The sequence below is a fragment of the Octopus sinensis genome, linkage group LG3 (genome assembly GCF_006345805.1).
Source record: "Octopus sinensis linkage group LG3, ASM634580v1, whole genome shotgun sequence".
NCBI lineage: Eukaryota > Metazoa > Mollusca > Cephalopoda > Octopoda > Octopodidae > Octopus > Octopus sinensis.
In genome coordinates this window covers 92,358,013-92,384,622 of record NC_042999.1, presented here as the reverse complement: position 1 = coordinate 92,384,622, position 26,610 = coordinate 92,358,013, and the positions used below count along the sequence as shown (strand labels likewise).

General features: G+C 34.5%; 1 protein-coding gene across 1 annotated transcript in view; it reads left to right on the top strand.

Annotated features, from left to right (window-relative positions):
- Nucleotides 1–9,389: 9,389 nt before the first annotated feature.
- The window catches only part of LOC118762512 (meiosis 1 arrest protein-like), a 168,353-nt gene continuing 151,132 nt past the window's right edge, over nucleotides 9,390–26,610 (top strand). The window contains exons 1-3 of the mRNA XM_036501158.1: nucleotides 9,390–9,602; nucleotides 25,257–25,377; nucleotides 26,392–26,549. Coding sequence (XP_036357051.1) covers nucleotides 25,278–25,377; nucleotides 26,392–26,549 — 258 coding nt within the window. The 5' untranslated portion in view covers nucleotides 9,390–9,602; nucleotides 25,257–25,277. The remainder of the gene's footprint in view (nucleotides 9,603–25,256; nucleotides 25,378–26,391; nucleotides 26,550–26,610) is intronic.

The window sequence follows — 26,610 nt, the reverse complement described above, 5'->3', positions numbered from 1 at the left end:
AAAGGGAAAAACTTCAAAAAATAGTGCTCATGGGAACTGCCCATATTCTACGTAAAATATTGTCTATGTAATCCCCAAAATATATTAATCCGTAAACAGAGTCAAAATATTTTAAAATGTACATGACAGCAAATATCTTTTATTGTCATTTTAACATCAATCATATCATAATAAAATTACTGCTAAGACAAACTTCTAATTTACTTATGTTTTGACAGACGTTCTCTAGAACAGTACTCTGTACAAAACCAAATATATGGCACTCGAGTCATTATACCAACTTATAATTCTAACTTGTCTCTTGAGATCTCTGGGTGAGACTTGGAATCAACTTGTACAAATACAAAGTAAAAGCCCAACACATAAATAATAATAATAACAACAACAACAACAACAACAACAACAATAATAATAATAATAATAATATAATAATAATAATAATAATATAATAATAATAATAATAATAATAATAATAGTAGTAGTAATAGTAATGCCTCCTCATTGATATGACTGTCCCAATCGATATAAACATATCTGTCAAGACCTACCAAAAACTGAGCAAATATAAAGATCTTGAAATAGAAATCAGCAAAATGTGGAAGCTGAAGACTAAAACAATACCTGTTGTCATAGGTGCCCTGGGAATGATAGCGAAAGGGGCTGATTGCTACCTAACTCAGATACAAGGAAACCCCAAAATGGCAGAAATTCAAAAGATAGTGCTCATGGGAACTGCTCATATCCTATGCAAAATACTCTCTGTGTAATCCCAAGGTTTAAAACAAACTTTTTTTTTTATTTATTTATTTATTTTTTTAATTTTATTTTTATGTATTAGACATTCACTAGTACAACACCAAAAAAAAACCCCAAATATATGGCACAGAACTTCCAACCTGTTGTCTCTTGATGTCTCTGGGTGAGACTTGGAGCCAACTTGTACAGACATAAAGCAAAAGTCAAACATAGAATAATAATAATAATTTGCGAAGTATTGAACTGGAGTTCGATTTCTGGCCAAATGAGAACTTGACATAAAAGAGATTTCATGTCAGGGCATGTGAAGTGATTATGAATTGTTTATCAAAAGTCTTTCGCATTGGCACTCTATACAGTGTAGCGATGTCCAGAATTTTAAGGGCTTCAAACTAATTCTGTGTGTTTGTGCTCGGTATTGTTGTTTGTGATATTTATGTAGTGAAGAGGAAGGAACGTTGCCTAGAGATTAGAGTGTTCGTCTCACGATCATAATGTCGTGGATTCAATTCTTGTGCTGCACGAGGCATTGTCTCCTTGAGCAAACACTTGACTTCACGTTGCTCAAGTCTATTAAGCTGTGGCGTCTGTGTCTCCTCGTGATTATATAGGCACGGCAAACAATTAGCGAAAGAGTGTTAAATGTTATCAAGCCATACACATGGATGTTGTTTCTTTCTTGTGATGCTGACAACCACCAACTACTACAAGTTACTATTACTACTACTACTACTACTACTGCTGCTGCTGCTGCTGCTACTACTACTACTACTACTACTACTACTACTACTGCTACTGCTGCTGCTACTACCACTGCTACTACTACTGCTACTACTACTGCTACTGCTACTGCTGTATGCAAATTTAACTAGCAGGGATGTTATCTTGAGGTTTAATGACAAGTCACTTCAAAACTCAAGAACCTTTCTATTCAAGAACGCTATACAGGGAAATGAAATTATTGGCCAACGGCATTAACAGTTAACTTGCAACTGTTAAAATAGAGTCGTTGCTGTTGTTAATTAGCACCGGGGTGGCCCCGATTCAGCACACCTAAGATCAAAAGCATTCCATTTCGACTTTTAAGAATTATTCATTGTCCAATGTGTATTTTTTTTTTTTTTAATGAAAACAATTGGTGTGATTTTAAGGAACGTTCAGATCTATTTCTAACATGCTTAACGAAAGAAGTCCCTCATTGCTTTGATAAAATAGATTAAGTTTGTGTGCCGAGAATTCTGTCTCACAGTACACAGTTTATTTTGTTTTGTAAACTTTACTACATCGATTCATTGCTTTCACAGACCAATACTTTTTCTCTTTGAATTCTCTAGTGTTTTCATAAAATCTGAAACGTATATAGAAGGTTATAATCGATTTAATCCCATCCCCAAACAATCTCAAGACAGACCAGTGAAGGAGTACGCCAGATCTCCTGGAAATAGCAACTTATTTTATTAAAATCTAACTCAGCAGTTTTGAATAAAACAAATCAATTCGTACATTGGACACTATTTCCTGGATATGCAAATGAGATGATCACATCTGAAACGCCAGCCGTCGATCATATATTCAGTTTCACCAAGTCTGAACTAGAGTTTATAAACAGTTACACCCGAAAGTTAATTGTAAATATTAGCATCTAATAATTATGATTAGTGGCAATACAATATTTGATAATGTCACTTTCTTGTTAATTCTTTTATGTTTTTAGAATGAACACGTAACGTAACCAAGCCGTCGGCTTTCGTAAAGATTATTCTTTGTACTTTACAAAACACTATTATTATCATAGTGCTACTATTATCATAACTATGCTACTGTGTTATAAGAACAGTTAATAATACTGAAGAATATTTTGTTGTCGTTAATTATTGTTCTTGCATTGACCCTCCAACCATCACCACCACCGCCGCCATCGCTACAAAATAAGATAGTGGGGGAACAACAGAAAGTCTTAATGGAAGGTGTCAACACATGCTTTCCGTTTTAACACGGAATGGGACTTTTTGAAGAAATGGCAGTTTCCCTATTTGCGAAATTAATTTATTAATTTATTTATGGGAATGGGAAGTTGATGACCAAAAATTGATCAATCATGAATTAGACATTGGCCATAATGTAGTAATTGAAAGAAAGTCCCATTAAAAAGAACTGAAACCACCATATTTCATTGCCAATTAGGTAGTGAAAATGATACCTGATACCTGAATCGCTATTTGCAAAGTGGATAGATTATTTAGGGGCTTTGGAAATTGTTGACCCTGCAAGAAAAAGTAGCATATCAGTGAGGTTCCAAATAGAACTGAAGCCTCGTTACTCTCAATAATAAAAAAAATATATTCATCCATTATCGTGATATTGAAAAATCATATCAAACCGCACAAAACTGCTTCATAAATTTAATTTTATAAACCTGGTAACTGCCACCACCACAATTCTCAATTGTTGTCAAGTATAGTAAAAAGCAAAAGTAAAAAATGTTAAAATGGGTGGAATCTATCGTCCTGTTTTATGGCTAATTTCTCATAAATAAATTTAGGAGCATATGTGGAGAAAATGTATTGGAAATTAAGATATTCGTTTCCATATTAATTAAATAAAAGAATATTGGTTTGACTATTGATATGATAAAGGAGGGTGAATAACGCCACTATTATTATGTTCAGTGATTTCGTTTAACTTTCGGGTCAATATTTCTTTTTATTTATTTCGTTCATGTCTCTGAGGAGACGTGTGTGTGTATTCACATATAATAATTAGCAATTTGTCTTGATTTTCTTTGTTGTCACGCTAACGAGGTACTGAGGAGGTAGAAGGTTATCGAAATACAACTGGAGAAAGAGTGAGTGACAGACAGTTGGACAAGTAAAATGAAAGTAAATGAAAGGATAAGATATTTCTTAAGTCTCCAGAGCGGTGAACAGACATAAAATGAGAGAGAGTGAACTTTAAAAAGTCGAGGTGGCAGATATAGTTTACCAAAAGAAAAGACCAAATGACTTAATTAAGAGACAGAAAAACGCACCTTTTTCTTTTTTGATAAACAGTAGACAATTTTCAATACTATCTTCTCTTTCTATAATCATCATACACATAAGAGAATTATTTGATCAAATTGGAATTTTCTTAATAAAGAGGAAAATCAGGTAATTTAGCCCCAACCCATTACACCCGAGTCTGCGTGACTTAGCCAGTTCATTATGCTCTTGATACGTCCCTGAATTTAGTAGGACCGTCGTTGACGGTGCCAATGGCTATATGCTTATATGACATTATAACCTATCATTGTTAGTGAGTGGCATGCATACTTTTCTATTGCACTCAAAACTTGAAGTCTGGCTAAGAAATTTAACAATGATTTGAATTCGTTTTGAACAGATGCACCATTCTCTAATTAATAAAACTGTAGACATTATTACAACGCAGGAACATACACACACACGTATGCGTCTCTGTGTGTACATATAGATATACATACATCTCTCTCTCTCTCTCTCTCTGTTTATAATATAATATAATATAAAATCCGTTCTGTCTGTTTGTGCGCTTATAACTCGAGTGTTGGTCATCCGATCGCGCTGAATTTTTAAACATGGATACATGAGAGAGCAGGACATTCCGTAATCTAAAAAGATTTTCAAAATTGTTTGTTTCAAAGTGAGAATCGCTATTTTTGTAATCTTTTTGTCCTGTTTGTTCCGCCATTAAAAGCAACGAATTTGCTCAAACAGCCGGCACATACCATTTGGCTAGCAATAAGGAGAGTACAGGATGACAGTCAATCAAAACCGTCGTTATGCTGTCTCTCTTCTTCCCTCTCTCTTTTTCTCGGACATCATAATATATGATGTCCGATTCCACTTGAAATTGTATATATATTGTGTTAAGATTCGTTATCAATCAATTATCCTTATTAAGAAGAAACAGTCAAAAGTAACAACCACATACAATCACAATTATGTACACTGTCTTGTCATATATTATTATGTTTGGACTTCAAGTTTCTTATGTGGTGGTTTAATAAAGTATGTGATTGGGTATTATCTGGTAGTTGATATTTGATTTGGATGTATTTCTCCATTTTCTTATTTTGTATTATGAATTCGTGGTAAAACATTTTACTTTTGCCCATATAATACAGTAAATGAATTAATTGCATCGCAATTCTTAACATTTATGTATTAACTTTGTTGGGTACTTCACTGGCAGTATATTGGATATATGTTATCCCATGAAGGGTTGCATTTACAACCCCTATCTCAATTTGCAACTATATATATATATATATATATATATATATATACAAAATGAGAAAATGGAGAAACATACCTAAATCAATTATCAACCATCAGATAATACCCAATAAATACTTTATTAAACCATTACATAACAGCAATGACATTATCTCTCTATATATAAACGGCATTTTGTCTGTCTGTGTGTCTGTCAGGTTGTACCCTCACCCTGACCACGGCTTTCAACCGATTCTGATGAAACTTGACACACACATAGCCCAATGTCATAATTCAAAACTAACGCAGCGAAAATTTTGAAAAGTTCCCCCAGTTCTGAAAAAAATCGATAAATTCGACATGGGGTCGAGAATCAGAAACACAAACCACAGACTGTCTAGGGGACGCAACTCGACCTTTTTAACTCTCAACTCCATCAATATCCAGCTACTTGAAGCTATTCCTGGTGATGTCCACGTCTACAAATCTATTGATAGGACAGCAGACCCCGCCGAGCTTGCCGATTATCCTGTTGAATTCCTGAATTCACTTGAACCGCCACACATCCTGAAGTTAAAAGTCGGTGCGCCCATTATGCTCATCAGGAATTTGGTTCCACCTAAACAGTGCAACGGCACACGTCTGGTTGTGAAACATTTGCCACCACATTTAATGACGGCCACAATACTTACCCGTTGTGGGAAGGGAGAGGACGTCTTCATTCCACGCATGCACCTTCAACCGTCGGGCGGTGACCTACCAATCCACTTCAGGGAACGAAGGCGCATGTGTAGGTTGCAATGTATATATATATACATACACATACACATACATATACTCACAACACACGCATATATATATATGTATGTACATGTATATGTATATATGTGTGTGTGTGTGTGTGTGTGTGTGTGTATGTATATATGTTTGAGTAAAGGCGGTGCACTAGCATGGCCGCAGTCAAATGACTGAAACAAGTTTCCTGTTAAACTCTGCTTCGCAATGTCCATCAATAAATCCCAAGGCCAAACGCTACAAGTCGCTGGGTTACAGTTGGGCGAACAGTGCTTCGCCCACGGTCAACTCTACGTGGGCTGTTCACGCGTTGGGAGACGCAATGATATTTTCATGTTTTCGCCCAAAGGGACAGCTAGGAACATCGTATACACAGAAGTATTCGAGTGAAGAGAAGACATTGCAACCTACACATGCGCCTTCGTTCCCTAGAGGGAAAGGACTAGATTGGTATTAGTCGTTGCCTACTAGGGACTCTTATAAACCCGGGCAACGCCGGGCTATGCTGCTAGTACATAATATATTGCAAATATAACTAGACATGGAAATAGAAGTAGAAAATACAATATATATATATATATTCAGAGGTGGACACCATTAATCGAAAGTGAACTTCGTTAATCATTAGCCCGTTAATTCTTTGAAAAGGTAACGGAAGTTAACGTTAATCCGTTAACTTTAACTTTTATTGAAAAAGGCCTAACTACAGTTTAATACCCCACCGAGAAATAGTTGTTGGTGAGATAAATGATTTAAATAACATCTTGTGCGTTTGTCTCCAGTTTCCATTTCTCTTGCATGTATGTATGTATGGATGTATGTATGTATGTATGTATGTATGGATGGATGGATGTATGTATGGATGGATGGGCGGGTGAATGGCTGTTTGTATGTACATATATATTTACGTACGTGTGTGCGTACGTGCGTGTGTACGTACGTACGTGGGTACATATGTATGTATGTACGTACATACGTATGTATATATGTGCGTGTGTTCACAACTACATTAAATTCATCTGACAGTTTATTTAACCGACCAGGTTGAATTTTGCAATAAATTTTGCCCTACTGCAGTACTGAGTTCCCCAATCAGTAAATATTTCGTTGTTATTCTTAAATTTAGCAAGCACACACACTTGCGTTACTCTCCTTTATGTTGAACCATGTACAGTAGCGTCTTTCAAAGTGAAATGTTTGGTGACAACCTTTAGCCGAACAAAATTTCCGGTTAAAGTAATAGGTGATAATATTCCGTTATACTGAGTGAAAGGGAAAATAAATATCCGGACATAATTATGTGAAGGCACTTAATTCTTTCAGTACCCATGTCCGAACGACACATATTTGTTTATTCACTCATAACTGATCAGGAAGGCGGAATCAATCTCTGTACGTCTCACTAAAATCAAATCTGACAACGTGCTAACCTCCTGAAGACAGGTTGAGCTGAACAAGATAAAAAAAGATAACGTGCCTTCAGCGTGTAGAATATAGTGGTCCTGAATGAAAGAAAAAAAGAATTAATATACCCTCCTTAGTTTCCGAGAGAAGGTTTGATAGAGGTATTCGGAAAATTGTCACAGACAAAAGTCAGCTAGGAAAAAGTCATATTTTACTTAGATACTATGAGCAAAAATATTTTAAACCATTAATAAACTGACAGTACATAACTTGTACACTATATATTATGGCATTACACATGAAAAGACTTTTATTCAATTTCTTAAGCAAAGTTACATAACGAAACAAAAATTGCAGTCATTTATTAACAATACATGATATGTACATATTGAAAACTCCTTACAATGGATCGTAACAACACATGTATCTTCAATATTTTTAAAGCTGATGAATATTTTTAAAGACGAATATTCAAGCCAACTCCTCCAAGAAACTGACAGTAATGGTTTTCCCATCGAGCAACATACAGGTGTGCAAATTTCGTTCTTGTAGCAGTACATAGAACCGACGACGACTTCCTTGAAATGATTACCAACAGCATGCAGCCGGATAATTGTATTCACTGTCGCTTGTTCACACTGGAACTATTCTATGACATGCCAAATTGAGGGATGGCAGTGACCGACGAGCTTGAGCAACTTATTCCTATTTGTTTACTACCCACAAGGAGCTAAACATAGAGAGGACAAACAAGGACAGACAAACGGATTAAGTCGATTATATTCGACCCCAGTGTGTAACTGGTACTTATTTAATCGACCCCGAAAGGATGAAAGGCAAAGTCGACCTCGGCGGAATTTGAACTCAGAACGTAACGGCAGACGAAATACCTCTAAGCATTTCGCCCAGCGTGCTAACGTTTCTGCCAACTCACCGCCTTTGAGTAGCTTATTCCTGTCATCCCAATAGTTGTTAGTACGAGCATTATTTTTCATGGTGGTGGTCATGCATATTCTATAGGTGATGGGCAACCAAAGACGGAACGTAACTTTTTTTCTGGATTCGTATTCTCGACCTCCTGTCTCGTATATTACACAATGCCGAGCGAAAAAAAAATGTTAGTGTACGCTTTCACTTGCTGTGTTTTCGATTTAAATAGATGACTAGATACATAATACCAACTCACACATACATGTATGTGTGTATATGTGGTGAAATTACGATATTAAATGTTAGTGTTTGGTATAAGATTTCAATGTTATACTAGTGAAGGAGGTATTTAATTTTAATCTGAAGTTTTATGCTTTTTAACTCGTTTCATTCTGGCAACTGTGTTGTATATTTATGTCGGCATGTGCTTTTTCCTCTCATGTAACTGATTTTTTTAAAAATCGTGATCAAGCAACCGATCCGACTGTATATAGTATCCAAACTTCCATTAATAACACACAAATAACGTCTTAAGAAAATACTAATTGAACTATCATGAGATAGTAATGAAAAATATGGCTGGGCGGATTTGAAATAGGTACCTCGGTCTATCTTACTATGACAGAAAGTTTGAGCTTGTGAACAACTTAACGTTTACTTGCAGAATTGAAGTATGTTACATATAATTCAAAAATAAATAAATATAAATCAATCGCCAAAAACTTCAGAAATAAAAAAAATTACGGCCGGTTACTGGCAAAGATTGGACGAAAAGGGGTGGGGGTTATTAAAAAATTTATTTTTTTTATTTTTTAAATCATTGTTTCCTAACTCTATAGAGATTATATAAATCAGACTCCATCCCCGGTAAAGTTACGGACAGTTGAGTTCTCTCAGAGGTGAGGTAGTGGCCAAAATAATTAAAAGAAAAGAATTCAAACAATCGAAATTCGATTAGTCGGTCTTTATGCTCTGAGTTCAAATTCCACCGATGTTGACTTGGCTTTCATCTTTTTGGGGTCAATGAAATAAATACCATCTGAGCACTAGGGTCGATGTAATCAACTTATCCCCTTCTTCGAAATTGCTGGCCTTGAGCAAAAATTTGAAACCAATTTTTTAAATGTCGACTCGTACTCACTGATGTTAATCGGATAAAATTTGCCGGAGAAAGAAAAAGCAGAAGATGAAAATAACTTGGTACCCTTTTACCGATGGGTGGTCATGGCTTTAATATTTCTTTTTTTTTTTTATCATCGTTCTACTAGATCATTTAGCAAAGTACAATAAACTTTCGATGAATCGTTGCTATCCTGGTCAACCAAAGCAGAACGAAAAATAATAATAAAAAAAAAATGCCAAGCCATGAACTATCTTTACGGACAGTTACGGCGGAAAATAAAACAAAAGCTTCCGGATAGCAACGGAAACTCTATCGTCTGCTTTATGATTGGCGTCGTCCCGACACGAAGATAGAATGTTGTGTGAGTTCAGAAATTGTTCTACCTTATTTTCCCTTAAAATTTTATCACAAGATTTTTATTTCAAAGGGTTAGATTCTTTCAAGTTGAAAAGGTGGGTATTCATGAACAATAACGTGATTTAAAATAAGAAAAATGTTTCGTTTAATATATTGCAAAAATATTGTTTATTCTATGTTATTCTCTTCTCTCCATCTGCGTCACAGAATCAAGAAACCATGTTTAAAGGCATGGCTTTGATTTTTAGATTAAGCCAGGTAGGAAAAACCGGTACGTTCTGCATTTTTATAATTCACAATCAAATACGAGGACCCAGAAATCAACTACACACATACTTACATCTTTTATCAGTGTGTGTTCAAATTGCTCACAAATGTACTGATCAACATTGTCTTCATGAACAGCATTCCAGCTTTGACCATTTTGTTATTTTGCATATCTAGAGCTACATTATCCTGTGTCCTTCCTCCTTTTTAAAACAGTAAGGCGTAAAAGAGATTTAGCTCTCATTTCAAGAAGGTTGTGTATTTATGTCTAAGATCCCTGGGATAATTGGTTGATAGTTTGTGTTTGCTTTCTTTGTTTGGTTAAGTGATACATTATCTGCTAATACTTCTTAATCTTGTGATACAGCTTCCAGTCTGCTTAGAATTTCCCTCCACTCCCTCAGAATTAACTTTTATTTCTTTTTTTTTTTCCATATTTTTCTCTCGCTATCTCTCTTTTAGTAACAGTCTCTATGTCTACGTGTCTCTCAGTATATGTTCTGTTTTTACTCCCACATTTACATTTTAGCTTTATTTTCTTCTCCCTTCATCCAGTTATCCCATATTTCTCCTTATTCGTAATAAAAGAATGCTACAACTAGCTGTATTTGTAGACTGCCGGGTTATTCTTATCAATACTATATTTTACAAATGACTAAAAAAGTTGACCCTCTTTTGTGCTGCTAGCAAGCTAAATTAAAATTCCTAATGAAAGATCTATACACTTCGGTAGGTACTCTTTAATTGGGAAATATTTTTTTAGCTTACTGTTAGAAATTGATGTGGTTTTAAATATACGACATTGTGGAGAAAGCACTGAATTTCTTAATGGATCTATTAAGCAGTAATGACAATATTTTATTGTCTTTGTTTTATATCTAAAGTAAATAAGCTTTAAAGATCCCATAACTCTGTAAAATGGTCCCTTGTTAGTTTTAAAGCTCAGTACCAGAAACTAATAAAAAAATTTTGACTCATAGAATGCTTACAAAGGTGAACACTTCCTCTATCAGTAGCAACGTAAATTTTCATTGCCATAGAAAAAAATGTTTTATGAGAAAGTCAATTTGCATAAGTTATTGCTCTAATTTATTTCTCCACAGTTAAAATTTGATTTACGATTTTGTTCAGTGATCTTAATCTTTGCAGCTAATTTTGTAAGGGATGGGAGCTATGGCCAATTAAATGAAACCAAGATATTACTGGTACTTTATAATTTCCTAAAAGAATGAGAAAATGAAAAGCAAACTCCCCAACTCTATCAAATTTTGAACTCAGTATAGAGATGACAAATTGGATACTGTAAAACAAAAATCTTGCAACTTGACTCTTGTTTTTGCTTCTCTTTAATTGATAATAGCAAGTAAATCTTTGTTAATTTAAATATAGTAGATGACTTCAATTTCTGTTTATAGTGTGCAGTATTTCATAAGTTTAACCAAATGTTACTGAATACACTAGTATAATCTCTTATGTCTTGTAAATGATCTAATTAGATTGCTATAATGACTTAATGTCCACATTTTATTAGAATTTATTATGTTTTCTCTAATAGAATGGCATTATAATACCATATGAATAAAGTTACATTTTGCAACGTTATCAATATTATTATCATTACTAAATAGTTTAATATTTGCTTTCTTATAAATCAATGAATACAGTTTCAAGATAGACTGAATCCTAAATGGTATTCTAATTCATCCCTTCAACTTCACTTCTCTCCTGAGTTCAAACCTTTGTAGAAATATGAAATTGTGGATCATGTTTCATGAATGTACTATTGGGAATTCCTTAAATTATTATAAGTCTTTTTGGGTAGCTAGTCAAGCTTTCAAAACTCATCATTCACCGTAATTGTCCAACTCTATTTTCCTCTAATTGTTTCACCTGATGCTATACTACACTGAATTTGCTTATTGTATACCACTTCAACATTTGATTCGACTTTTACATGCTGTTACACCAGTCATTGTTGATGAGACCTTCCAGTACAACACAATTGACTATATGAGTGACTTTTCCATATCCTACTCTGCCAGATGTTTTAAGCATTTCAGCAGTAACTTCTGATGAAACAGGAATTTTCTCTGCTTTCATATCTTTAATTGCTTTATATAGAGTGGTTGGTCTTTCTATTAGCTCCATCTTGGGAAGAGTCTCTTTTTCTCATGTAGCACTACCATCATCCATCTATACATACTTCTCATTTACAATATGACAATTCTCTTTAGAACCCTGTCTTGCAGAGTGGAACAATTCATGCCTCTGACTCTCACATCATAGAACATTGGCAAATCTCCTGTTCTGCTTTTCTCCTTACTAAGTAAACCTATCACCTAACTTTCCTTCAAGCTACATGGTAAAATTCTTGGCTGCCCCCATTCTTACAGACTTTTCAAGTCTGTCACTTAGCTATTGATTTTCTTGTCTGAAGATTATCATGTCCATTAGCATTACAGAACTTTAGCAGCCTTTTTCCCTTCTCATTCCTTGAATCAAATCCAAAGCCTTTATGCACACCATGGAATCTATCAGATTCCCAACTGGCTCCTGTGCCAGTGGCACATAAAAAGTACCATCCGAACGTGGCCAATGCCAGTGCCACATGACTAGCTCCTATGCTGGTAGCACGTAAAAAACATCCACTACACTCTTGGAGTGGTTGGGTTAGGAAGGGCATCCAGCTGTAGAAACATTGCCAGATCAAATTGGGGTCTGGTGCGGTCTCTTGACTTGCTAGTCTCCAGTCAAACTGTCCAACTCATGCCAGCATAGAAAACTGACGTTAAACAGTGATGATAATGATGATGGCTGTTGTATGTAAATAACTATCTCTTAGAACTGAGATTGAAAATTAGAAATAAAAGTATAGCTTAAAATTAGTTTAAACATTGCATATAAACATTGAACTAGCTCTTTATTTTAAAGTTTCTGCATAGTTACCATATACCAGATTTCACTCATAAAGTATTGGCTGGCCTAAGGTTACAGCAGAAGACACTTGCCCAAGATACCATAGAGTTGGATCAAACCAAAGTCATATGTGGTTGTGAAGTGAATATTTTAACCATACATAATATATATGCCCTTGTTTATTTTATGATCTCCAGCATGACACTATCTACATAGAATTTTCTTGATTCAGGGTCATATTTTCAAATTATTTCTCAAAATTTCACAACAATAATGCTTTTGTAATGATAAACATCATCAATAGGAATAATAAGTAGAAAACACATTCTGAGACAAATTGTACTTAGTTACTTATCATTAACTGAAATTATGTGACTCTGTCACATAGCAAAAGAAATGGGCTAGAAATTATCTTTATTACAAAAATTCTGCTTGTATGCCAAATTCTTACAACTGCTTGAAACATATCCCTAGGTTCTTTTATTTGAAAGTTCATGGTCAGTGAACTTCATGACAGAATCACAAAATATCCATGATGGAATCAGAAGTGTTACCTTTAAAAAGAATAAAAGCACAATCTGTTAAACGTACATGAAACACTCTATATGTACTTTTCTGATACTGCATAGACTATATGTATTCATCATAGATGTAATTCCTTAATTCTTTATGAACTAAGTACTTTTTTTATGCTCCCAATAGCTTTCGTACACAACATTGTTTCCAGTATTCAAATACAGGTTAAATATATTTTGTTCATTGCAAAAAATGAATTAAACAAATGAAAAGGCAATCAATCTCTCTCTTTCTTTTTCTCTCTTTTTTGTTTTGGTCCTCTTCCTTTTCATTCATCTGACTGTGGAGGTATCAACACATGATGTACCATCCAGACAGGACACAGGCAAAGATTCAAATTCAAAGATATCCCTCTGGGTTTAAGCATAGTCATATCAGACACACATTCACACATACACCAGCCCATTCTCACCAGAAATACTAATGAATTTAGGTACATTCTTACACAAAGTTGACTACAGACATAAGTTCATTTTTGCTAGCTATGTAAATGGCCTCAAACACATTCCAGTTGGATTTAAATTTAGACATGTTAGAAATGCATGGCAGATCATTGAACCTTGTAGTTAGCAGTATCTATTGTATACCACCTCCTTCTAGCGAGGTAACCTTTGCTATTATTTCTAGCAGGTGAGCTGGCAGAATTGTTAGCATACTGGGTGAAATGCTTAGAAGCATGTTGTCCTTTAGATTCCATGTGGTCGACTTTGCCTTTCATCCTTTCAGGGTCGATGGAAAAAGGACCAGTCGAGTACTGGTGTTGATGTAATTTACTATCCCCCTCCTCCAATTTCAGGCCTTGTGCCTATAGCAGAAAGGATTATTTCTAGCAGATCAAGCAACTACATAGTAAATTCTTCTTAGACTTAGTATAATAGTATTGAAATAATAGGTAAGCAGATATCAACATAGCTAAGATATGATAAAATATACAGTAAAGAAAAATTAATATCTTATGATTAATTTCATTAATTTTATTTTGTTGGCAAGTATTGGAGATAATTCCAGACATAATGAAGTGTAGCTTCACAATTAATTGTCACAGTAGTACTGAATGAATTGCTATATACAAAATGTATATTTAATAACAGAAAAAACACATAAATTACTTAGGAATTATTTCTAAGACATTACCTGCATTAGAGGGTACTTCTATAAGGTAACTTGCTTTACTATAAATAGCAGCCTGATTGCCTTCAAATCATATCCTGCCACCTTAAGAATGGACACATTGCATAATGTGGTCCTGGGTATACTGCATGGTGAAAAGAAGAGATAGCCATGACTGGAATGATTTTGCCTGACAGATCAACCTTGATCAGTTAGGCTCAATCAATCCAGCTAGGATTATCCCTTCACCTGAGAACCAGCTCATCCCTAATTAAGCATACCATAGGTCTGCTCAATCGGGGCTGATCTGGGGCTCAACAACAACAGTACATGAGTAGGTGTCATCATATTTAATGCGTTGTTGTATCAAATATTTTTTACAGAAGATGACATGGGTTACATTTCTAATTTTTCTAATATTGTCGCTTTTATTGTTGCATATTTTATTCTAGAAATCAGTTTGAGAAAGTTGGTTGCTCTGAGTTCAGACCCTCTAAATTTGTCTTTAAGTATCAATAAAATATGATTGGTTCAGTCAACTACTCTCTTTCCTGAGTAACAGTAATTTTCCTGATAATTTTTTTCACGTACCTTACAATGTCTTATATTTATTCTATTCTTTCTTCCAAACATGCAGATTATAGTTTGTGCAGTATATATTAAAAAGTACTAAATGAAATTTTCTGTTTAATTGGATGCAAGAACATAGCATTTTAGTGCAAGTAAATGAGATAGTTTAAGTTGACTTCATTTCAAACAGCAATCAGAACCGAGTCACAGATTCTGATAATAGGAACTTGCCTCTCTCTCTTCACATGTAACAGATTTATGTATTCATCAGAATAATTAGTTTTAGACTTGAAATTTTAAAATGTATTTTATTAGAGCAATAACTTTCCAGTATCTAAGATATTTAAAAAATCAGCATATATTTTATGGGTAAATTGTATATTTATAACTATTTGCTTACAAAACTGTGTTCTTTCCTTATCAGCAGCTACCAAGTAATTAGATAGTTTCAAATATATCTAATTGACTTTTAATACATTTTTGTGGTGATTAACAAACATAGTCTAGTCTTTTTTTTCTTTTTCTTTGAGAGAAGAGAAATAATTAAGATAGAATTGAATATACTATAACATACTCTATTGGAAAGATTTCATCTTACAAATTTAAAACTTTAATTACAGTATATTGGTTTTGATAACTTGTATAGTTAGTGTAAGCCATAGTAGGTGGATGGTATGAATTAGTTTAAAGTGTTGTGAACAATTCATTTTATTTAGAACAATTCATACTGAAGATATTTTTTGAGAGCATACTTGAGTAGAATAAGATTAGGACATTAGTTTTGAAGTGGCTTTTTATCTTGGCAGATCTTTTGTTTAGGAATTTGAGGAAGAAGTGAATTTGTTATAGTGACTGAAGTACTGTAATACGATATCAATATAATATATTGCAAATTCCAATAAGTTGTGTGTGTATGTAGGGTTGGGTCACTTCGTCTATGTCTGTATGTTTCTGTATAAATATATTGTAGAAGTTAAATTCTGAAGATGAAATTTATCATTAAGATTTATATCATCTTCTTTTAGATATTTTTGTTATGTTTCATAAGCAAGAACAATTTGACCTGTCAAATATAGATTTATATATAAATTTATGTGATAAAATTTTGTTTTATATTTTCAGTTACTTGAATTATAGATGTGTTTGACCAAAATTAATCTAAAATTATACATTTCATTGAGAGAGCCTTTTAATCAAAGATGAGATAAGATGAAGATCCATCTTATTTTCTATCACATCCCAGCTCTATATTTTACCTAATTGCTATGTAATTTTGTAGAGTTTTGAATAGAAAATGTGTTACTAAATGTCTTGTAGAGATTTTATTGCTTCACCATTTGCTTTTTGAGGAATGTTGATAAGCAGTATGGGTGATTAAAGATATGAAGGCACTGTGTCCTCCAGGAATGCCTGATGAAATACTTAAAATATTTGACAATGTACGATATGGGTTACAAACCAACATAGTGAATCAGATATTACAGGAGGGTATCATACCTAATGACTGGCATTGCAGTATAATTATTTAACAGCTATAAAGACAAAGGCAATGCATTAGAGAAATCTACAGAAATATTACACTGTTAGACCAGGTTATGAAGGTTACAGAAAGTGTTCCAACACAATTGATTAGGAGATGAATTAACATAGATGTGATGCAGTTTGGTTTAGTGCCAAGAAGTACTACTGATATTGTCTACTGTTGCAGGAGGAGCATATAGCCAGAAATAAGCCACTATACTTGGCTTTTGTTGACCTAGAAAAGGCTTTGGGTAGTGTTCTCTGCTCTGTATTCTAGTTGTGATTGAGGAAGTTTGGAGTTGATGAGTGGCTTGTAAGAGCTGTGCAAGCTATGTACATAAATGCAGTCAACAAATTGGGAGTTTGTAATGAATACAGTTATTAATTTCGTGTGTGGGTGGGGATGAAACAGGGCATCCTCATCCTTTTCTGTTTATAATAATTCTTATAGATGAAACTGTAATAAAGTTGAAAAAGAAATTCATGGAAATAAAACCTTGAATCAAGAGCCTCAAAGTAAATTTAGGAAAGAATAAAATATTAGTAAATGTGAAAGAAGACAGGACCCTGATACCAACAGGGAAATAGCCATGCATTATATATATATATATATATATACACATAAGATCCAGGGATCGAGGTGCAAGAAGAAAGTTAGCTTCAAGCAATCCATAGTAAATATAGAAAACAACTTTCATAGACAATAGTGGTTTATTGAGATTGAAGGTTGTGGATTTTTTTGTATCACAGTACAATAAACTGAAAAAAGTTCTCTTTATATTTTACAGTAGGTGACCAGGGTTGCTGGGTGTGCAAATAAGAATACATGTATAAAGGAATAGAGTAGATAAGATTCAGGCTACATATATTTCATTGCAAGCAGAACCTCAGAAGTGGTAAATATCCAAGTGAGATGTATACTGCAGGTTACACTTCAGGCCTATGACTTGAGGATAGGACCAAACCTTCTACACCTCGTCCACCCCATATAAGAAAACTTTACAGTGACCTCCCCCCCCCATTTGCCTCATCTACCCCTCTAAATCTAATATAAGTATGATCAGCAAAATTATACTTGATTGGATAATACCCCAACTTTCCACCACATCTACATTAAAACTTTGGACCAAAACCACTGAAGCTATCTAGTGGTTCAAATCTCAATACCCTAAGCACACCTTTAAATTTAAGTTGGCATTGATCAATACTACTCCAGCATATCACCTGTTCATCTAAATAAGACCCTAATCTTTGCCAAAAAAACATTCTAGCCTATCTTGTAACCATAATGATATAATATTAGCAGTCTGCCAAAATATCATACTGTTGAATGGGAAATCCTGGGCTGGCAGGAATACATACAACTTTTACTACATCTCCATAGGGTTAGTAACTCGTCCCAAATTATGGACCTTGTAGGGCATTACCTACTTAACGATTTCCATGAACAATTCCCTAACATCCCTGGGGGTATATACAATGATGATGCATTGTTCCCAATCCAAAATTTTAGCAAATGGATAATTGAACAGATTAGAAAAAGGTTAAGAAGTTTTTTTTTCCAAATGTTGGCTTTGGCATTTCTTTCTGTAACAACATCAAAGCTGCTAATTTCTTGGATGTAACCCTAGACTTGCAAAACCAAACCTTCTACCCATACCACAAACTTGAGGAAAACCTCTATTACATGAACTTCTCCTCCAACCCTACCCACTCCATCCTAAGATCTATTATGGAAAGCGTTTCCTACCAGATCTCCTCACTGTCTGTTAATAAAGATTTATTCAATCAATATGCTGAATGTTACAATTGTGCCTTACAGTGTGCCGGATATAGAAACTCAATCGAATACATCCCCATGAGAGATATTCCTCTCTCCACTAAACCTGGAACTGAAACCAGTTCTGCACCCCCATATAGTAAACGTAAAATTCCCCCCTGTCCCACTCCTCCAATACCCATCCAAATTTCGGAGTAACAGACGACCTAACAAACAACCCTCCTACTAGATGACCCCCCCAACTCCTATATACATCACAACCCACCAAAACAGGCACCAGCATACACCTCCAAAACCCTATCCCCACCAAGTTATCCCCCCACAATCAGATTAAAAGTACAAGAACTTAGACGTTATCTGGTTCCACCCCACCCCTTTGCCCTTAATGTTCAGACTTGAGTACCTAAACTCTTCTTTGCCCTACTCGAAAAACATTTCCCTAAATCTAGCCCCCTTAGTAAAATATTTAACCCCCAAGCTATTAAATTGTCCTACTGCACCACCACCAACATTGCTGGAGTTATTTGAGATCTTAACAACAAAAACACTCAGAATTCCACAACCAGCTAATCTCCACCCTAATAAATTAACTCAACCCCCAGCACCATACATCTAACCCAAAATACTAACTGTTCCCCTCAACAACATAACCCTTATAACTCCAACTATAATTCCACTACTAATACCTGATCCTTGATTTACCACAACACCTAACTATACCTCTTGCAAAAATAGAGAATGACACAGAAGATATCACCAGGCATAATAATTATCGTATTATACAACCCCACAACACTACCCTCAACATCTTAACAAATTCTAATCTTTATGCCAGCCATAATAACAAGCCTAACACCAGTTCCTCACTAAATAGCAATCCCCTCACAAGTTCACCTGGGGTACCCCTACAAAACTATGCAGCTTCAGACGCCCAACCTCCTGTCCTTTAGATGACCGCTGTCTCACAAAAAATATTATTAATAAGTGTACAGTATCAACAGCCAACTATAATTACATATATATTGGCTCATGTAGCACCACCTCAAAGCTAGAATGAGCAACCACTACAGTTTCAAGTCACAAATGAAATTCAGCAGGACATCATTATCTCAGCTTACCAATAAACTAAAGATTGATTCAACTCCTTGCACTCTCAAGTGGTCCATAGTCACCCACATCAGCCTATACAACAGCTATAATAACAAGTGTGATCTCTGCATAGCTGAGGTCTTAACTATCTTGCAATCCACGCATTGCCTAATGAATGCAGCAGTATAATTTTTACCTGCAAACATCGATCACTAAATCCATTCTCAATATGCAAATAGCAACAACCCTGCCCCACCTTTCCCCATAGCCTTCATAAATTTTCCTTCTTATCTACCCTCACTACTACTTTATTCTAAACCAACAATGTTTCTTCCATTTAATTCCATATTGTCATTTAAATACTTCTGTCTGTATTTTTCCTTAGCATTTAAAAAATGTTTTCCTCTTATTTTATCTGCCTCCAACCTTCTACCCCACTCCCTTCATAAACTTGCAATTACATATGTCAACATACACCTCTACTACTCCATACTGTAAATGCTCACTGCACACAATATACATTCATCAATTGAAAACCAGTAGTAGCTGCCATGATTCTTCCCCATTCTCTCTTGCTTTCTTCTTGCATATATATTTTTTCTCCCCCTTAAACCAAAAACATTTCCCTACCCTCTTCCTTCCACATCATTTTTTCCTAATACCACTCCCCTTGCTAATTTCTGTGATTTGGCCAAAACAATTCTATTGAATACAACTGGTCAAATGACATGCTTACTTTCCTCATTCTCTCTTGCTTTCTTCATGCGCACTTTTTCTCCCCCTCAATCAAAAATATTTTACTACCCTTTTCCCTTCACATTATCTTTTTTTCAAATATCACTCCCCTTCCTAATTTCTGTGATTCAGCCAAAATAACCCCATTGAATACTACCACTCAAATGATCTTGCTTAAATTCTTCATTCCTCTCACTCCCTTATATTTTTTCTTTTTTCTTTCTTTTAATCCTTATTTCTCTCTACATTTACATTCTCCTCTCCTACTACACATTCTGATTGAATCTTCCATGTGTTAATGGACTTCTTTGTGACAATGTAAACTTTCATTTAATCGAGATATCCTTGGCCCGAAGAGTAGTCTGCACTATACACCTCACTTAACTATTTAACCCACCTATGCTAGCATGGAAGGCGGATGTTAAATGATGATGATGAGGTTTTGCTCGCTGTGAAACATATGTAGCCTAGATCTTATGTACTCCATTCTTTAACTTTGTGTGTGTGTTTTTGTGTGTTTTTATGTGTGTTTTTGTGTGTGTGTGTGTGTAAATATATGTATGTATAAGAATAGTAGGTAGGTAAGTATTCTTTGTGGTGAACAAGGAGTAAACTATAGGCATACAAGAGTTGCAATAAGATCACTTGCAGACTAACTGAAAATATAAATTTTGCATGCGGTAGCTGCTCAAAGGCAGAAAGAACTCAGTGCACATGTAAAGCAAACTCCCTCCAATACCAAGATGGTTTGCTAAAAATAATTGATACCTTCTGTTACCAGGGGGACTTAATTGTTGTAATGGGTGTTCTGAAAGCATAGTAGCTAGAGTAAGAACTTGCTGAAAAAGTTCAGTGAGTTGTAGGACATGAATGCAGAGGATTTGTGAAGACAAGAAATGTGTGTTATTAATACACTTGTGAAGCAGAAGCTATTCACCTGTGATGAACACCACAATGATTAGCATATTCACATAGTAAGAAAAAATATACAAATCTTCATTTTGTATGTTACTGTTCACTGCATATGAAGATCTATTATCAGTTGGCAGCTATCAACACAGATCAGCAAAAATTTCTTTTATTAAAATTAGAAACAAAACCATCAGCTCTTGTCAGATTCATTGGTCCAGTTCCTTTTGACTGACAGGACAAACGTTTTGAAACACTGGTGTCCCAGAATCCCTTGTATTAGTGAATTAAATGTGTTATGAACACAGCCATTGTAAAAAAAAAGCTGTTCTTCTGTGACAAACACAACAGTGATTAGCATTTTTTGTTTGAATCTGCTGGAATGTATTAAGAATAAATATCATATTGAATCTTGCTGTTCAGTATGCATATGATGATTATATGTATCTTTATCTGCCATCCTGTCAAAGTGGATCCTAAGTACTTGAAGGTGTCCATTTCATCAAATCTCTTGCCATTCAGCATGATATTTGTTGCTGTGTTCTGGTTGTTACAATTAAATAAGATCTTGCTCTTTTGGGGGCTGATCTCCATCCTCTGTATTCCTGATTAGTTTTTCAGTCTGGTGATGAGCTCCTCTCATTCTACTTCACTGCTTCCTAAAAGAATTCTTTGAGGTTGTTCAAAACTGCACTGTTTAAGTTTTCATACAGTGCTTGGATTATTTTGATGAGGTTGATGTCAATGTACTTCTTTGTTACTTGCTGCAACCCATTATGTCAAACATGACCAAAGGCCTTTTTGAAATTGATGAAGTTGTGATAGAGGACACACTGGAGCTGCAAATGTTTCTCAGTGAGCAGCCTGATTTTAAATATCTGCTCCACAATACTTTTGTGCTTAAATCTTGTCTGTACTTCTACAAGGACTTCTTATGCTTTCCCCTTAAGTCTGTTCAGCTAAACCATGTGATGGCTAATTAAGCTGATTGTTCTATAATTCTGTCAGAACATTGTCTTTCTTGGGAATGGATATCATTATTAAATGGATCCACTCCTTTAGCCACTGTTTCATCTCCTCATACTGACAGGTAACTGTTAGTGCCTTGAGAAGCTTTGGCTCTCCATGTTTTAGGAGTTCTGATGGGATGTTATCCATTCCTGGGGATTTACTGTCTTTGAGCTTATGTTTTGCCTCTTCAACTTCCTCCTGGTAGAATTGGAATATCCCCAAGTTCTCTGTTGTTGCTCTTGTAATATATGTAAAATATAGGGTAGCGAGTTTTTTTTAGAAATTTCATTACCAGTGGCCTAGCATGTATAAAATGTCAATAGACAACATATTCTCAATATAAAATAGTGTACATTTAAACACAAGAGAAACTGCCCTCAACAAGCAGTTTTACATGCTAGAACAAGTAGTCAAAATTACCAAAACCACATTTAAGAGCAATCTTTAAGATAGTTTGTTTTACATTGGTTTGATATCATTGTATCATATATTCCTATAGTGTATATGCATAAGTATGCATGTGGGAAGAATGCTGACAAGACACGCAACATGAATGAAGCTTGAACTTCAATAACGGAAAACATGAATTAGAGCAATAAGATATAATGCAATTATGTTAAAAGAATGTCATTCATATCATCATCATCATCATCATCATCATTTAACGTCCGCTTTCCATGCTAGCATGGGTTGGACGGTTCAACTGGGGTCTGGGGAGCCCGAAAGCTGCACCAGTCCAGTCAGATCTGGCAGTGTTTCTACAGCTGGATGCCCTTCCTAACGCCAACCACTCCGAGAGTGTAGTGGGTGATTTTATGTGCTACCGACACAGGTGCCAGACGAGGCTGGCAAACGGCCACGCTCAGATGGTGTTTTTTATGTGCCACCGACACAGGTGCCAGACGAGGCTGGCAGACGGCCACGCTCGGATGGTGTTTTTTATGTGCCACCGACACAGGTGCCAGACGAGGCTGGCAGACGGCCACGCTCGGATGGTGTTTTTTATGTGCCACCGACACAGGTGCCAGACGAGGCTGGCAGACGGCCACGCTCGGATGGTGTTTTTATGTGCCACCGACACAGGTGCCAGATGAGGCTGGCAAACGGCCACGATCGGATGGTGCTTGTTACGTGCCCACAGCACGGAGGCCAGTCGATGCGGTACTGGCTACGGCCACGTTCGGATGGTTTTCTTATGTGCCACATGCCACCGGCACTGGTACCACAAAGATACAAATTCCATTGATGTTCATCTATTTTGATTTGAAAAATGACTACTGCGATTGAATTTATATATACATGCTGCAGTTTTAATATGTTAGTATTCATTACGAAACACAATATCCTTGTAGATATCATTATCCTATTTCCGTACAGGTGTATTGAAAAATTGAGCCTATTTCATTCACATTATTGTCACCTTTTTTTATGTAAACTGAATGATAGAAGGATATTCTTAGTTTATATATAAAATGCTGCTATATAATTATACAATGACACATACAAAATGAAAGTGAAGCAAAGCAAGCAGATATGTAAAAATAGCAATGTAATCTTAATATTACTTATGTTAAAGCAATAGGCATATATATATAAATGTGCCTCACTAATTTTGTTTCATTATAGCTTGCATAAAAATATATATTTTTTTAATGAAATTTTCTACAAATACACTTTAGATGGTGTAGTTTCAGTATATATTGGAATTTGTTATGAAAATCTATTTTTCGCAGGAGTGGGATGAAGATTTTCAGAAAATTCACGTGTTGGCTTTGTTTCCTCATAACTTAAGGAAAAATGGGTATTTTTAAATGAAAATTTCTACAACTACACTTAAGATGGTGTAGCTTCTAATTATATTGGAATTTGTTCAGAGTGTGTAAAGTATGAATATATAGGAATTTTGTGTGTAAAAAAAACAAAAAACAGTGAGCATGCACACGTACATACGAATTCATTACAAATTTTTTCAAAATTTCAAGTTTCATTTTGCAGATACATGTGATGTGTATCAGTATGTATGTGTACTGTCTCACCAATTCTTTTTCAATTTAAATTCTGATATAATCATAATCCACACTCTGAAAGCTATTTGTAGAAAATTTCATGAAAAAATACTCATTTTACTGATAGTTATTAGAAAACGAAGGCAACTCATATGAATTTTCTTCAAAACAAATTCTTATATCCGAATCTACACAATGCACAAAAGCTGTAGTCTGGTCATGAACACTTCTCTTTGGCCAGTTATTGTATATTATTGCACATGTGTTACCTGAAGTAATATGTATGTTTTAAATTTGACATTGTTTGAGGCAGATTGAGCTGGGGTTTTTTTTTTAACATTTCCTAAGCCAGGATGAGTGTTGCTTTCATCACTCTGAGCCAGAGACAAAGAAACACCTGTCCTCATTTGCTTACATTCTATAAGAGTATCTTTCTAAGCCCATAATCTTTTCAGCCAACCCTCATACGGTAGAGACACTGATATATTGTTGTAGTTTACTGCCCAGTCAGTCCTTATAGAACAAGTCTATGATCAAAAGCATTCCAGCTGCAGCCTTGCTGTCTTTTTGTATATCTATAACTGAGTTGGGTGTAAAGACATTCACTTGGTTTGTGAAATTGTTTACTTTTCTGTCTGTTGCAAATTAAATAATGTAATTAATGAGTTTTTTACCTTCTCTCAAGGTTCTTCTTTTCTTCTAGTACCCAAATCCTTATTTCACCAACTACTTAGATATCTACTTAATTTGTTTGTTTGAAATTAAATACATGTATCCATACTTTTCAACAGTCTAACTATACCACTACCAGCACATTGACACCTATTTTTTTTAATGCTACTCTAAATGAAATGGATGTATATGCAATCCATGTTTTAGTGGTATACAATATTTGCTGAAAATTTAACAAGATGCCTTTCTTGCCAGCAACAATAATTACAGGCTAATTTTGTACTTTTTGACATCATTTCTAAAAAGAATTCATTCATTATTAAAATCACTATTTAAATAACGCTTGATCATTTTCTGTAACAATTTTATTTTATGAAAAGTGCCTGAAGTGTAATTTTCATCCTTAGAATGCTATTAATTGAAATAAGCTGTGAAATTATTTCCTACATTAAAAGAAAATCAATTGAAGAAATTCACATTTTTCATCTTTACAGTGAAATTTGTCAATTATCCTGATGAAAAGAGAAAACTTTAAAATGCAGTCAAGCAACTGTAAGCAACCAAATAGTTCGAAGGGTAACACCCTTACTTCATTAGTATTTCGGCAGCATCCTGGTAATCAGTTTCTTATCTTTCAAGTTTTCTATCTTTCTAGTGAAAATTAGGATAAAAAAATAATTTTGCTTACTTTGTATTATTTAAGCACTTGTCAAAAATATATTTCAATTAAATTTTGTTGTAGATTTTTTTAATATGTACGCAAAATGTGTTCTAATTGATTCTGATATATGAATCAAATATCTTTTGAAACAAGTATCAATGTTTAATTATTATTGCTTTCATGTTCTTTTTATTTTTATCCAAAACATCTGTTTGATAAAATTCTGTTTACCTCATTGATATCATGTTAATTTGAATTTAAAGACAGCAGAGTTAAAAATAACTGTGCTTCCATGTAATATATTGTTTCTGGTTTGAGATTACAAAATGTATTTTTAATGCTTATAGTGAACACCCTTATGTAGAATTTAAGACAAGTTTTTCATCTACTCATGCTTCTCATTTATCACTGTTTCAATTCTCTTACATTACTAATGGTTTTAACAAAGATATGAATATGGCTATACATTTCTTCATATATCTCAGAGACAATATACTTGATCATGTACAGATATCTCTGATAAACTAATGGTATTGTGAAATAAATAAAATATCAATTCACTAGTACTAATACTACCTAGAAAGGCAACTTGTCTGAAACAAAATGTCAGTGTACTAAATAAAAGTTTAACAATTTCTAATTTTGTTTCTACAAAGTGTTTAGCTCTTTCAGGGAATGATTTTAACATTTCTTTTGTTTTAAGTTTTTTAGTTTATTGAAAACTTATACATAAGCTTAGTCAAAAGAAATCAATACTATCATACAACCTTGTAAGGTTGGCTATAAACTGTGTATTTTATTTCTTCCTGCATTTGTAAATTATTTTCACTATTAACTCCATAACTTTATATTTTGAATTTTGCATATACAATATTTTATTTGATTTTTGTTTTCACATTCTATAATTAATCTAATTAACTTTCATTGTTTTATTAAGGTCAAACTGTATGATTATTTTCCTTCTGTAGCCACTGCTATGATAATTGATTTGGCATCAGGAATACCAAAGGATACAATTCATACTATATCTAACAGCCTTGAGAATATCTTTTCCTTGATCTGTACAATGAGTGGACCATGTAAAGTTCCATTTTTCAGTGTAGCTACATTAAGTGGATTCTTTGAAGTAAGTAAACAATTATTTTCTTCTTCACATTCAGTTTAATATTGATAAAATAGTTCTCAGC